The sequence below is a fragment of the Aphidius gifuensis genome, linkage group LG2 (genome assembly GCF_014905175.1).
Source record: "Aphidius gifuensis isolate YNYX2018 linkage group LG2, ASM1490517v1, whole genome shotgun sequence".
NCBI classification, from domain to species: Eukaryota; Metazoa; Arthropoda; class Insecta; order Hymenoptera; family Braconidae; genus Aphidius; species Aphidius gifuensis.
In genome coordinates this window covers 2,267,647-2,282,294 of record NC_057789.1, presented here as the reverse complement: position 1 = coordinate 2,282,294, position 14,648 = coordinate 2,267,647, and the positions used below count along the sequence as shown (strand labels likewise).

The 14,648-nt window shown below is 22.1% G+C and overlaps 1 protein-coding gene across 5 annotated transcripts in view; it reads right to left on the bottom strand.

The window, feature by feature from the left end:
• The window catches only part of LOC122848255 (gastrula zinc finger protein XlCGF48.2-like), a 28,745-nt gene continuing 14,097 nt past the window's right edge, over window positions 1-14,648 (bottom strand). For all 5 annotated transcript variants that reach the window (XM_044146210.1, XM_044146214.1, XM_044146212.1 and 2 more), the window contains exon 4: window positions 1-4,374. In XM_044146210.1, coding sequence (XP_044002145.1) covers window positions 3,298-4,374 — 1,077 coding nt within the window. In that variant the 3' untranslated portion in view covers window positions 1-3,297. The remainder of the gene's footprint in view (window positions 4,375-14,648) is intronic.

Sequence of the window (14,648 nt, the reverse complement as noted above, 5' to 3'; positions counted from 1 at the left end):
TATTTTTTTTTTTTATATTCTTACACGTATATCACATCTGATCGTTCAGTCAAAATAGGAAGACCCTTGCCTCCGCCACACGCGACCTGCTTACATATTATAATTCTCCCTATTTTTTAAAATGGTTTCTTTCTGCTTGAGTGTATCTGTATTTTCTAAAATTTTCAATTCACATTTTATTTATTTTATTTTTTATTTTTTCAGTAGCTTCATATCCAAATTAATTGAAAAAACATTTTTTGAATTTTCAATTTAAAACTACTTGTTTGGTAGCAATGTCACTTTTTTTTTTTTCGTCAAAATTTAATTTTACAATTTATTTTATTCTAAATTCTAGACACTCAGTATTAGTAATTTTTTTTTTTCATTTTTTTATGTTATTTGGTTTTTTTTTTAGTATAGAAATTTTAAATCACCATCGAATATCGATATATGTATATAATAATAATAATAATAATACATTTAATATTTTTCTAAGAGTACAAATATAGGAACATTCATTAAATATATATTTATATTTTCTAATCTATGTAACTCTTATTATTAAAAAAATTTAAATAATATATATAAATATATTTTTATTATTTGGTGTTGTGTAGGTATCGTTTTGTTATTTTATTTATCATCGCGGTTTAAATGGCTGTAAAACTCCCAAGTGCCAAGTAAATAATATTTTTATTGTGACATTATTTTCTAGTTTAATTATTGTTAATTATTAATTTTTTTCTTTAATTAAATTTTAAAGATTATTGATTTTTTTTTAAAAAAAACATAATGGATTTTTTTTTTGGTCAGTAATTATTTGAAATTTGAATTTAAATATAAAATTAAATAACGCGGAAATATTAGACTATGTTTACTAATTTCTATGCAGAAAAACATGTAAATTTTTGTTAAATTAATTTTAATTTTTTTATGTGTGATAGAAATCCTGGGGTATTTAATTTCTGTCGACGTTTTTTCATATTATCGATCAGTTTTTTAAAAAATTTTTTTTTGTAATCACAAAAACAATTATTGAAATAATTAAAATTCTGTTGTAAATTTTTTTTCTTTTCCACAGCATTGCATATACCTGATACACAATTTTCATTTTTTTTTTTTCGGCACCAAGGAGTTTTTATTAATTTTATTTATTTAATTATCGCTGAGTTTATTAAAAATGTAATGAAAGAAAATTATGTTTTTTTTTTATTTAAATTCTTTTCAAGTCTAATGCACTTTTATCGTTGTGGTTTTTTTTTTAAATTTTTAAATTTAATCAATAGAAGGAAGCTGGAGAAATATACACAGAGAAAACGAGACGTACGAATAGAATTTTCATGTAAACACTGAAAAAGTTGAAAAGAAAAAAAGACTAAAATATTGATGAATTGCTTACATTTTTAAAAGGTAAAAATAATTCATCAATATTGATAATCTCTACTCTTTTTTCTATCAAAAATTATAATTAATTAGTCATCAAATAATAATGATTTTTAAATGTGTCTTAAATATTTTTACAATTAATTGTATAACATATTATTCGCCACAAAATCATTTGGATGGAAATATATATTTTTTTCTTTCAAAATTCATTTTTTTTCTTTCTATTACGGTATTATTATTTTCATACTCAGATTATTCTTTGGCATTGCTAAAACATTGGCAAACGACCCACTCAATTGGGACTTAAATAATTAATTAGCACCTTAAATCATTTTTTTTTAATTCACCAATAACTAGTATGCAAAAAAAAACATCAAAATAACCAATTACATTTATTTTATCAACAATTTAAAAATCCATTTATCAAATAAATATTTATTTTTCAAATTTCAATTCAATAATTGGCTATTTTGATATTTTTTTTTCAACTGTTATTTTATAATACGGTGATTAAAATTTATACACGGACAGAATTCAATGGACAAAATTAAAGCCACACTTATTTATGAGCTTTTACACTTATTATCATAATTATTAATATTAATATTAACTAATTTATATGCACACATATATAAATATTGTACATTTATTCCTCAACATTTTAACAAACCAAAAAGAAAAAAAAAATTATTAATTAATATTCATTATTTGCTTTCCATAGATTTTTTTTTTTTATTATTTATTTTTTTTTTTATTTTACGTAGTACGTGAGCGACAATGTGTGTGTGTATTTGTGTATTTTTTTTTTTTTTATAAATGAATGAGGAAAATAAAAATTTATTGCTATCCACGTTAAAGGATTTCGGGATTCAAAGGCACCGGCACACTCTACGGAAGGACGCATTGGATTGATTATTTATTAAACAAATAATCTTTTTTTTTTTTACTATTTTTATCTCTTCTTTCTTGGCATTATTTTTTATTAATTTATTTTTTTTTTTATGTGTCACACGTCCTTCCGTTTTATGCACACGTCGTTGCGTCCATATATTTGCAACTTATTTAACTTTTTAAATATCATTTTAAAACTCATTGAAATATTTATCTTACATGTAACTTTTGTAGAAAAGTTATTACTTTAAATAAACGTCACAATTATTACAGTGATTTTTTTTTTTATTTAACTTGTAGTTTAATTTCTCACTTTGTCGATAAAATTTAAGTGTTTTATTTTTCGTTTTTATTTTCGCGTGTAATTATATGTGAGATGATCCATCAAGATGACCAACTATGTCACCACCGGTAATATATTTAGCCACCGAAAAATCATTATTGAGCCTCCTATTATTTTTTCTGCATAAATTTTTGCACTTTGTTTTATCATTTTTAGATCATAGTACTTAATCGTTGTTCATATATTTTTTTTTAAAGAAGTTTGTTTGTTTTTTGGTATTTCTATCGAGAATTTCTTATCACAAGTTATTCATTTTCTGTACATCTATATATAGAGCATCGTATTCTAGGATTTTATTTAATTTTCCATAAATTTTCACTCACTTTTTCATTGCTCTGTTATTAATTATCATTTTTAATTTTTTTCTTGTGACCAAAGTCAGCTCAATTATTAAAAAAAAAATCATAAAAAATAAATCGTTTATCTTTAATTGACGTATAATAATATAATTTCCATATGAAAAAATTACATTTGGACTGTTTGAATAATTAATAACAAATCACATTATTTAGTTATATACTTATATCACAACGCAATAATTAAATAATTATTATTTCTAAGAAATATGGAAGCACACTGAATGCAAAAAAGTAATTATTCTTCAAAGAAAAACTAAATGGCAATTAAAAAAATATAAATATATTCAAATAAATGGAAAAAAAAAAAAACAAGTAAATTAAAATAAAAAATTGGATTTAACGTTGATGTATATGGGTAGTTAGATGTTTTGATAAATAATCAGCCCTTGCAAAACACTTACCGCACATTTCACAATGATATGGTCTTTCACCAGTATGAATACGTAAATGTCGTGTAAGATCACTCTTACCACCAAATGCACGACCACAAAATAAACAAACAAATGGTCTTTCACCAGTATGTTTACGTACATGAAGTTTTAAATTTTCTTTTGAACGTACACATTTACCACAAAATGGACATGCAAAACGACGTTCACGTTTTTCAGTATCATGATGAGCTTTAACAATACTCAATACACGTTCAGTTGTTATATTATTAATATCAGTATCAATATTATTTAATTGATCATTTGAATTAACATTATTTCTTCCAGTATGAAGATCAATAGCTTGTTCAGTAATATCTTGATTATTATCATGTTGTTCACTTGTTGTTTCTGAATTAACATCACCAGTTTCAGTTGAATCTTTAGCTATATCATCAACACCACCACCACCACTACCAATACCACTAACACCTGTTGCTGCTGGACTAGCAGCTTCACTACCAGTTTCTAATTGTGATGGTTCACCAGTACTTGATACTTGATCACTACGTTCAGCTCTTTCCGATAATATTGATATACCAGATGCTAAATTTTCTGGACCACGTTGTAGACGTTCAAGTGCATGATTTAATCTGTGTTTTTTAAATGATTTTAAATATCTAAATTGCATACCACAAACATCACATGTAAATAATTTATCTGCTGGAAGACGTGCACGATGATTTTGTTCACGATGTTTAACATATGCTGAACGATAACGATAACGTTGACCACATTGTTCACATGTAAATGGTTTTTCTTCTTTTGATTGTCCAGCGTGTTGTAATAGTGCATGTCTTTCTAATAACCATGCTGATGGAAATGTTGCTAGGCATACTGTGCAACGACGGGCTAATGATGCTAGTCCAGCTACACCGAGGCTACTACTTGATCCATGTTGGCCCAATAAAGGACTGCCTGTTGCACTTGCACGTTCAACAAGAGCTCCCCAACCTCCAGCATCAAGACCCAGTGCCAATGACATCTGAAAAATTTTAAAAGTTTAACTAGAGCATTCTCTTAATATTATTATTTACTTTTTTTTTTCTTTTGTTTTTAACAATTTTTATCTACAAGCAGATCTTTTTTTGTTTAAATATGCAAAACTTACCAATGATAATTAAATTTTCTTTTTTCAATCAAATATAGGAATTATAAGTAAATTATTATTAAAACTTTTGATAAGATGAATTTTTTTTTTGAGTTAATGTTAACACAAACAATTTTGTTATTTTTATTTCACAAATTTCAATTTTTTTTTTTGCAATTTTTACAACTATGATATGCATTTGTTCTTCTAAGAACCAAAATTAAAAATTAATAACAAATAATTCCACATGATAGTGTTGATTATTTAAAAAAAATAATTTTTTTTTTTTTTTGCTGCTGAAAGGTGGTACATGTTTGTGGCTAATTTAAGGACAAAGTTGTAAACATTTGTAGATTTTATTAATATTTTTAGTATTTTTTTTTAGAAACTTTTATTGTTTTGTAATTTTTTTTTAATGTTAGGGAAGTGTTTATAACTTTGTCCCAACTTTAAAAATTCAAGACGCGAAGGTGGGTGATGCAAATACTTTTAAAGCATTTTTTATTTATTATTTTATAACAATTTTTTTTTTCTTATAATTCCTGTTTATTCCTTTCTTTTTCATTTTTTATTTTACATATTATTATTTTTTTTTTTTTTGAGCTATAAGACAACATGTGTTAATTCCGGATTACCAATCTAACGATGTGAAAACGTGACAGATTTTTTTTTTTTTTGCTAGTGCATAATAATAAAACTACGAGTAAATAAATTTAATTTTTTTATAATTTTCTTTTGAATATACAGATTAAAATTTAAAATGAAAAAATAAGTTACTCAATATGTAAATCGAGTGAACTTCATCAGACGATTATTGACATTGTAAATTATTATAAATTATTTTTAAATTTTAAATAATTTTTTGTATATTATTTTCATGTAGCGTGTTTAATGCGGTATTTTTCAGCTCATTATTTCAGCTCACCTATCTAGGATCAAAAAGGTCGCATTGATTACAATCACACGACAATTTCAAATTCAATTCTTTTGTTATCCTCGTAAAAATATTGACCTTGTCTCGTTATTTAATTTTCATATTTTTTTTATTTTTTCATGTCATATCAGTTCACTCAAATTACATTCTTATTAAAATAATTTTTTAAATCTTTATTTATTATTTATGTTTTTTTCTATAATTTAATTAACAAGTTTATTTCTAAATTCTGTGATACACATCATTCCAATCAATAAACTCTATTGCTTTTTTTATTATTTGTTTCAAAACGATAAAAGCAAATAAATAAAATTTATTTATGAATAAAATAATAAATAAATAAATATATGATTGGCACAAAAGGAAATGGTTTATGTAGTCTTGAGGAGTGCAAAGTCATTGCATTATTTAATTCAACATTTATGAAAAAATATTTTGTTGTTAAAACACCGTGTTTATTTTTTATTTTGTTAAAAAATTTATTGCATCTTGATTTTTATTTTAATTATTATTATTATTTTTTTTTCATTCATGTACTTATGTTGTATAAGTACATATATTTATTACTTTTGTTTATTTATTTATTTTTATTATTATTAAATATTGTACAAATATTTTTTTTTTTTTATGTAAGTTGGTACAAATATTAATGTAGAAAAACATAATTTTTTTTTTTTTTTAAAAAAGCTTATTGATCGGTTTAAATTTAAAAAAATTAAAAAAAATTAAAAAAGAATTTTTTCTTCTTTTATAGATAATATTGTGGTTTAATTTTTTCGGCTTTTGAATTTCATAAAATTCAATTCGGATAATGGCAATTTAAATACAATAAAACAAAAATTTTTTAAAATTTTATTATTTATTATTATTATTGATTAATATTTATTTATTATTATTATTATTATGATTATTATTAACAATGTAATATACGTGTGTGTATATTTGTTCCATTTAATGCAGTTTGTTATTCAGAAAATTAAAAAAATAATTATTTATTTTTTTGTGATATTGTCTATCGATTGTTGACTAATGGAGTGAAAATAATTGATAATACAACTTGATAAAAATGATTTTAAATATTTTTTAAATATTTTTTAATGTTCAAGTAGTAACGGTCAGTATTTCGATTGTCTGACTAGTGGTATAGAAATGCCTGTTACTACTTGAACGAAGTCAGACAAGCACGAATTCGGCCGTTACTACTTAAACAGTCAGACAAGCAAAAAGTTTGGCCGTTACTACTTGATTTCGTATAGCTGTTTAAAAGACCATAAAATTTTCCAATTGTTGTTTACTAAAAAAAATAAGAAAATGTATTTTTTTATTTATATTTTTTCAATACTATTGACGCTTTCAATTGTGAAATAAAATAAGATTGTGTTAGAAATATCAAATGAGTTAAAAAAAAAAAAAAATACAGAGAATATTATTTTTATGGTATAGCACCAAGTATTTGCTGTGATAAAATTTAATTATTTTTTTTTTTAAATAAGAACTGGACATAACGAAACAGTTGAATTTTCCATAAATGTTTTTTTTTTTGTATTTATTTATATTTATTTTTAATTCATGATGGTAGTAGTTTAAGCTTGACGATTATATCCTCGATTTAAAATCTCAATGAATTTTTAAAACCATTTATACATTATATAAAAACATGAGATTATAATCTCAAAGTTAGTTTTATAAATGTCAAACAGTATACTCAATCTAGAAATTAAATTTTGTAAGGTTAAAAAATAATAATAGAAAAATTGAAAGAAAAAAAAAAAGGTAAAAGAGAAGAAAGAAATAAGGGTATATATTGCACAAGTTAACTAGGGTAGTAGTGTAGGGTAGCCACCCAAGACCAGCCATACACCAAAAGTGGGGGTATAAAAGGCGTTGACTCATATCCATAGGCGTAAAGTTCAATTGCGTAATAATAAAATAAATAAAATAAAAATAATAATAGTATAAAATGTCTGACCATTTTTTACATCATCATTTCTTTTTTCATACACTGTCAAGATAGTTCAAGTGAATAATAAAACAAGTGCATCTAAGCAATACTAAATTCCTCTAAAAATAAAATTTAAAAACCCATATAAAAATTGTAAATAACTTGTCAGAAATAATAATAATAAAAATCAAATGTCTGACCACACAGGATTATTGTCTGTTAATATTTTTGAAGTATAAATTTACTGGACTTGGCATATGAGTTTAAAAAAAAACGAAAAAAATAAAAAAAATTCTTTACATTGTGTTTATAAATACTGTAGCTAATAATAAAGTGAAAGAAAAATGAAAAAAAAAAGAGGAAAATTGAAGAGAAAGAGGTGTTGTTAAAAGATGAAATGAAAATAAAATAAAAAAAAAATTGTAGATTGATGAGGTTGGGTGGTACCGATGGGAATATTCCACTCAATCATGTATTTAATTTTTTTTTTTAATTTTTCTTATAATCTCACTCGAGTATAAGTTGATGTATATAAAATCGACATTGGCATAGGCGTAGGCTGTATGATAGTAACCGTAGGCGTTGCCACAATTTACTTCTCCCACTGTTAAATATAAAACCGTGACCAGCGCAGGTAGGCGTGCCATTATGGGGCGGTACCAGGTGAATGCCACCCCTGACCTCACGATGGACGCGTGTCACCAAATTCATATATCAGCTTGTCGTCAATTTTGACCCCACCAATTCCTCTTACCGTCTCTTATCATTTCCTCTTTGCCATAGCACTATTAAACTTGTCGTCCCTTTGCTTAAACTTTTCACTCAACAAACTACAATTCATTGGAAATTATATTTGAAAATTTCTCACTCACTCAACTACCTTCAAACTTGTTATATTTAATCATTTTCATGTACACTGAAAATTGATGAAATTTTCATATATATTCTACACAATTTCATAATCAAATATTGATCCGTTATTTTTAATTAAAATCAATAATTTTTATTCCATTAAAATTCAATCGATAGACTTGTTAATAAATTGAGGAAATTTATACGGTATATTATGTTTTTTTTTGTTTTGAAAATTAAATTCATTTATTTATTTAATGTTTTTTTTTTAAATATAATATGAACTCTGATAACGGTAGAAAAGCGTAATGATAAACGGCTGAAATTTATCAACTCCAGCATCGCATTGCGAGGCATTTGTGGCTAATATTACATTTCCAATTATATTTCTTGAATTATTTTATTATTTTTAATTATTTATTTTAAGGCGACACAAGTGCAATCCCAAATTGGATGATAATATTTGTGTGTCTCGTGCGTGTTTTAAAATGTCTTTATATTTTCAAATTTCTATTGCAATTATTATTTATTAACAACAATTATTAAATAAATATTTTTTTTTAAAAATTATTATTTTATCTTTAATCAGGTCCAGGGAAAATTCTATTATTTCAATAATTCTGTGACTATTTTTTTTCATTTTTTTTTTTCTATTTCATTCTGTAGATAAAACGTCAAGTATTTTTAAATATATTTATTCAAAATAAATAATAAAATATACTTAAATTCATGTAAAACTAAAAAATAAAATTTTCATAAATAAATCATAATTTAATATACCTAACTATTATTTTATACCCCTTTGATTGCACTATATTTTTGCCTATTTAATTATGAATTTTTTTATTCTTCATAAACCAAATTTGTTGAATTAATAATTTTTTTTTTTAATAATAATAATTACTAAGTGGATTTACGCGTGTCTGTGTGTGTCTGTTAATTTTTGAAATTTTTTTTTTTCATAGCTTCTTATAAATAATTGAATTATACATAAAATTTTCGTGAAATAATTTTATATTCACATTATTAATTATCTATATATAATAATAATAATAATTCTATATATGTAATAATGTAATTTATTTATTTAAATCATCAACTTTATCCCAATAAATTATAATACGTGTGTCTTTTTTTAATTTAATATGTACAGCGTATTTTTTATTCATTCGATTATTTATATTTAATTTATTTTCTATCACTCGTATGGTACATTCACTTGTTCTTATTTTTATATTTTTTTTTTTAAATTTAATATACTGGATTTTTAGTACTAAAACTAGTATAAATATTCTCTCGGCATATTCATTCTCATATACATATATAATTTTTTTTTTTTTTTTATTTTTTTATATATTTATTTTATTTGTTTATATATCTATTTATTTATTTATATATTTATATTATTATTAGTGTTATTTCAAACAGTGACATCAGTATCTTGGCTTTTTTTTTTTTTTTTTTATTCAATTATTTACCTCAACTGTAAGCCTGTTCATTTTTTTTTATTTTTTAAATTTTTTAGATTTTTTTTATTTTATTATTTTTTTATTAAAAAAAAAAAAATTTATTTTTCTTTCATAACTTTTATTTATTGCTATTGGATTCATTGCATGGTAGGTTCTCTCGTGTGAACTGATATAATTTACTTTAATATATTTTTTTAAATTTTATTCTCAATGCTTACGTTGGAGAAAATTATTTTTACGATATTAATTTTCTTGATTTTTTTTTTTTTCTACATTTTTTATAAACATTTATAAATATTTATTTTCATTTATTTATTTATATAATTTTCTTCGACGTCAGGTCATTGACATTTTTTTTTTTTTTTTTTTTCTAATTACTTTATTTTAAATATATATTCAGCAATTAATTAAATCACCTATTGTTCTGTCTTTCACATCGCTTTTTTCAGTACTTGAATTTATATTTTTTTCTGGGATACATTTAAGCAATTTAAAAATACAAAAAATAACAAAAAAAACAACAAATTTTTATTAATTAAATGTTAATTTTTCTACCGTCTTGGTTTATTTTTTATTTTTCACAACAAATTTTTGGTTTTTATTAATTTAAAAAATGAAAAATTTGAATTTTTTTTATTTAAAAATGTTTGTTGTTAATTAAAATTTGATATAATAATTGTAAATTTGTTTTGAAAAATAAAATCAAGAATTATTTAAATTAAATAATTTATTTATTTATATTTCCAGTAATAATCTTCAACATTCTTTTATCTCTCTGCTTTAATTAAATTTCTAAAGCCTACTTAAATTTAAAATCAGTCGAGTGCGCCAGCTAGATAAATGTATAATCAAATTCAATGAAAATGATTAACAATAATTACTAATCAGTAAAGTAAAAAAATAATAAAATACTGCTTTTTATTATTTAGTTGTTAAAAAAAATCAGCGGGTGATAATGAATCAGTTTTTATAAATAATTTTATCTTTGTGTATGTATATATATTTGTTAATGATGTTGCTGATGTCTCCTGATATACATTGCAATTAGTCCACTTTAAATGAGTAAAGTTAAAAGTTTAAAACCACACGCAAAATTACAGTAGATGAGGTAGCTCAATTAGCAGAACTCCAAAGCGAAAAAATAAAAATATATATGTAAATTGAAGCCAAGCATATTTGCCATAATAATTATCGTGATTTTCATGAAATAATTTTTTTTTTTTTCATTCATCAAACACAATAGAAATTCGAGAAATTTTTTTATAAAAAAAAAATTTCTTTTATTCTGTTGATTTTAAAATAATTAATTAAAAAATTTATTTAAAAAAAAAAAATCAATACTAAAGTTAAAAGTTCAGGGTAAAATAAGACACTTGAAAAATTATTTTTATATTTTTATTTTCGTGTTTGTTTTTTAGATAATTGATAAAAAAATTTCAACTATTTTTGTAATTTTTTTTTTCACGTGGTGAATTTTTTTGAGTGTTCATTTGAAAGAAGAGACTATTTATGAATTTGGATTGTTTTTTTAGATGTCTTGTTTTACCCCACTCACCCTTATATATATTTTTAAATTTTCAATGAATTAAAATTGCAATTTGTATTTTTTATTATTGAATATTCATATTGTGGACAAACATAATATATATAAATTTATAATAATTAATTAATAACTTTATATTAAAAAATAATAAATTCTAATTAATTAAAAAAAAAAACAATTCAAAGCACCAGGGTTCATTCATCACATCAGGGTCATTTATTTCTTAAATATTTTTTACTTCTCGTATGTTTTTCAACCCTTAAAAAATTTTGCAATTGCAAATTATTTTTTAAATATCATAATATATATACTGTGTCACTTAAATTACTATTTTTTTTTTATCAACTAAAATGTTAAATCTATTTTACAAATTAACAATTCACCAATCATTCCTTTTTATTTATAATTTTTTTTCATTGATAATAAAGAAAAGATAAAAATAAATTAAAATTGAGTTATTTAACAAGCGTAATATTTTGCTACACGAGGACAACAAAATAAATTTTAACTCAAGTAATTTAAATTGCAATATGGTATGTTCATTTTACCAAAATGGTCCCGGACTGAATTAAGTGTAATTATAAATTATTCAGTACTAAATTACCTACTCCATCCAAAAGGACATTTAAAAAAGAAAAAAAAATTAAACAAAAATTTATATATTATTTTTATAATTATCAATTGACCTACTGAAGAAAAAAAAAATTATAAATAATGTCCAAATATTTATCCTCATTTATGATAAAAAGAAAATACAAAAAAAAAATAATTTTAAACAATGAAACAATGAAAATTCAAATCGGTGATTTCTAAAAGATTTTTTGTTTTTTAATCTAAATTTTTAAGATATGATATTATTATTATTTACAATTAATAATTAACAAACTTATCAATGATTAATTAATTTTTATAATTTGAAAAAATCATGTGTTTAATGTGATATTAATCTATTAACTTTTATCTACAAAAAATCGATTGTACTCTACGTCATGAGGTGCATGTAAGGTGGATATATTTTTATAATTATTTTTATTTTTAAAAATGAATAATTTATATTAAATTTTTATTATTTATTTTTCAATGAATAATTAAATAAATATAAATTAATTATTTTAAAAAATTTTTAAATTTAAATAATTAATTATTATTGAAAATTAAATGAAAAAAAAAAATTATCCATTATGCATTTACAAATTAAATTAAATATTTAAGCGATATTCTTGGTATAGCACCGATCGCGTGTAATATTATTATTATCATGATTTTTTTTTTTTTTTTTACATAGTCGATTTATTAAATCGTCACGAATGTCAAAATAAATTAAATTGATTAATACTTCTGGCAATAATGTCCTTCCCAGGTTAATCAAAATTGTGTAACACATAAAAAAAAAAAATTGAATATATTTTTAAATATGATTTTGAATAATAAAAAAAATGTTTAATTAATTTGAAAAGTTGAAATTTTAAAATGCTCACAATATCGAAAAACCTGTGGATCACCTGACCTATATATCTTTGTTTACAGAGGTATTGTATTTTTTTTTTTTTATTTATTTTTATTTCCCATTTTACAAGCGATTTACTAATTATTATTGGTAGAATGTAGATATATAATTCGTACGTGTACAGGTGCTCGCGCAGGCAAAAAAAATTGCTAATTATTTTATTTATTTATTGCTATTTAATATATGGGGAGAGAAAATTTTTATGAATAATTTAACAAACATATTGCCGTGCGCGAGAAACGCAGAAAAAAAATTAAAAAAAAAATAATTTAAATGTCAATTTGGAATGTTGAAAGTGTTTAGTATTGATTTTTTTTTTTTGAGTTTAAATAAATAAATAATTTTGATGTTTAAAAATAAAAATGCGCGCACGGGGTGGTGAGAATCAGTTGAAATGAAAAATAAAAAATTACATAATTTTGTAATTAATGTAAAAAAAAAAAAAAAAAGGTGAATGATTATTTATAAAATCAATAAATTATTTTGAAAGATTGAACGACAGCCAAGTGATATCTGGGTCGAGCTTTAATTATTTATTTTTCTCAGCTAAAAAAGAAGCACTAAACTGTATTTTTAATTTTTTTTTTTTTTTTCGATGCAGATAATATTATCCTTCGTATACAGCTGTACAAATTTTGCAAAAGACTTTTTTATTTTATTTAATACAACACGTGTCATGAGATTAGAAAATTTAAAAAAAAAAAAGTTTATCAAGCTTGATGATATTTCTCAATCCAGATACGAAACGAATCCAGATACACTATCAAATTATCAAAATAAATAATTAATAATTTTTTTTTTCATTAATTTCATTGATTATTTATTAATTTTTATTCCCCAAATGAAAAAAAAAATACTTCCAATTGATAAACAAATTATTTTAAAAATTCGAAAAAATAAAATCGAAAAATTTCTATAGGATTTTCGAAAAAACAAAATGATACATGGCAATATTTAAATATGATTTATCAATAAATTATCAGAATAATTTATAATGTCAATAAGCTTTTTTAACAATATAAAAAAAGTAATTTTAATACACATTTGATGTTTATCAACAAACACTCAGTTATACAGTAAAAAAAATGTTGGTGTATTTTTAAAAAATTTTTTTATTTCACAGTGTTTGTCAGAGATCAAAAGAGTTACTTATTCAATGTATAGAAAATGATAAATTCATTAAAATACTGATTCATATATCACCCAAGCGCAAATACAAAGAAAGAAGAGAAAAAAAATTCAATTTTTTTTTTCCAATTGAAATATTACAATACAAAAAAAAATATATATCTTGTGAATTATATTCTAATTGATAATAATTTGACAATGATGTCTATTGCCAAATTACAAATATATAGAAAAAATAATAATTATTTAAATATAGATATGTAAATTGTTGAACAATAACTCAAGATAATAATTATCACCAATTATACCGTCAACAATGTAACGATTGATAAAATATTTATCTAACTATCTTAACACTTTCGATAAATATACATTAAACAATTTACGAAGAAAACTTTTTTAAATCAAATTCAATTAAATTTAATATTGCACTATTTCCAATGGCTGTCACGTTATTGAAATTTTCATTTTTTCATTCACATAAATGAGCTATTTAAAAACAAAAAAAAAAAAAGGCAAAAATAAATTATAAATTGCAAAATTTTGTGCGTAATAATTTAAACTAAAAAATTAATTTAAATAATTATTTAAATTATTTGCCAGCGCACTCTTAACAACTCAATTTAAATTAAATTTTTTTTATTATTATAATATATCAGCAGCCTCACAAGTTTATTTAATTTTTTTTTCATGCACATTTTTTGTGTCGATAAAATTCAAGCATACTTTTTTATTTTATTTTTTTCATTTTTCTATTTGCAGTTATCTATGCTCAATCATACAAAAAAACATTC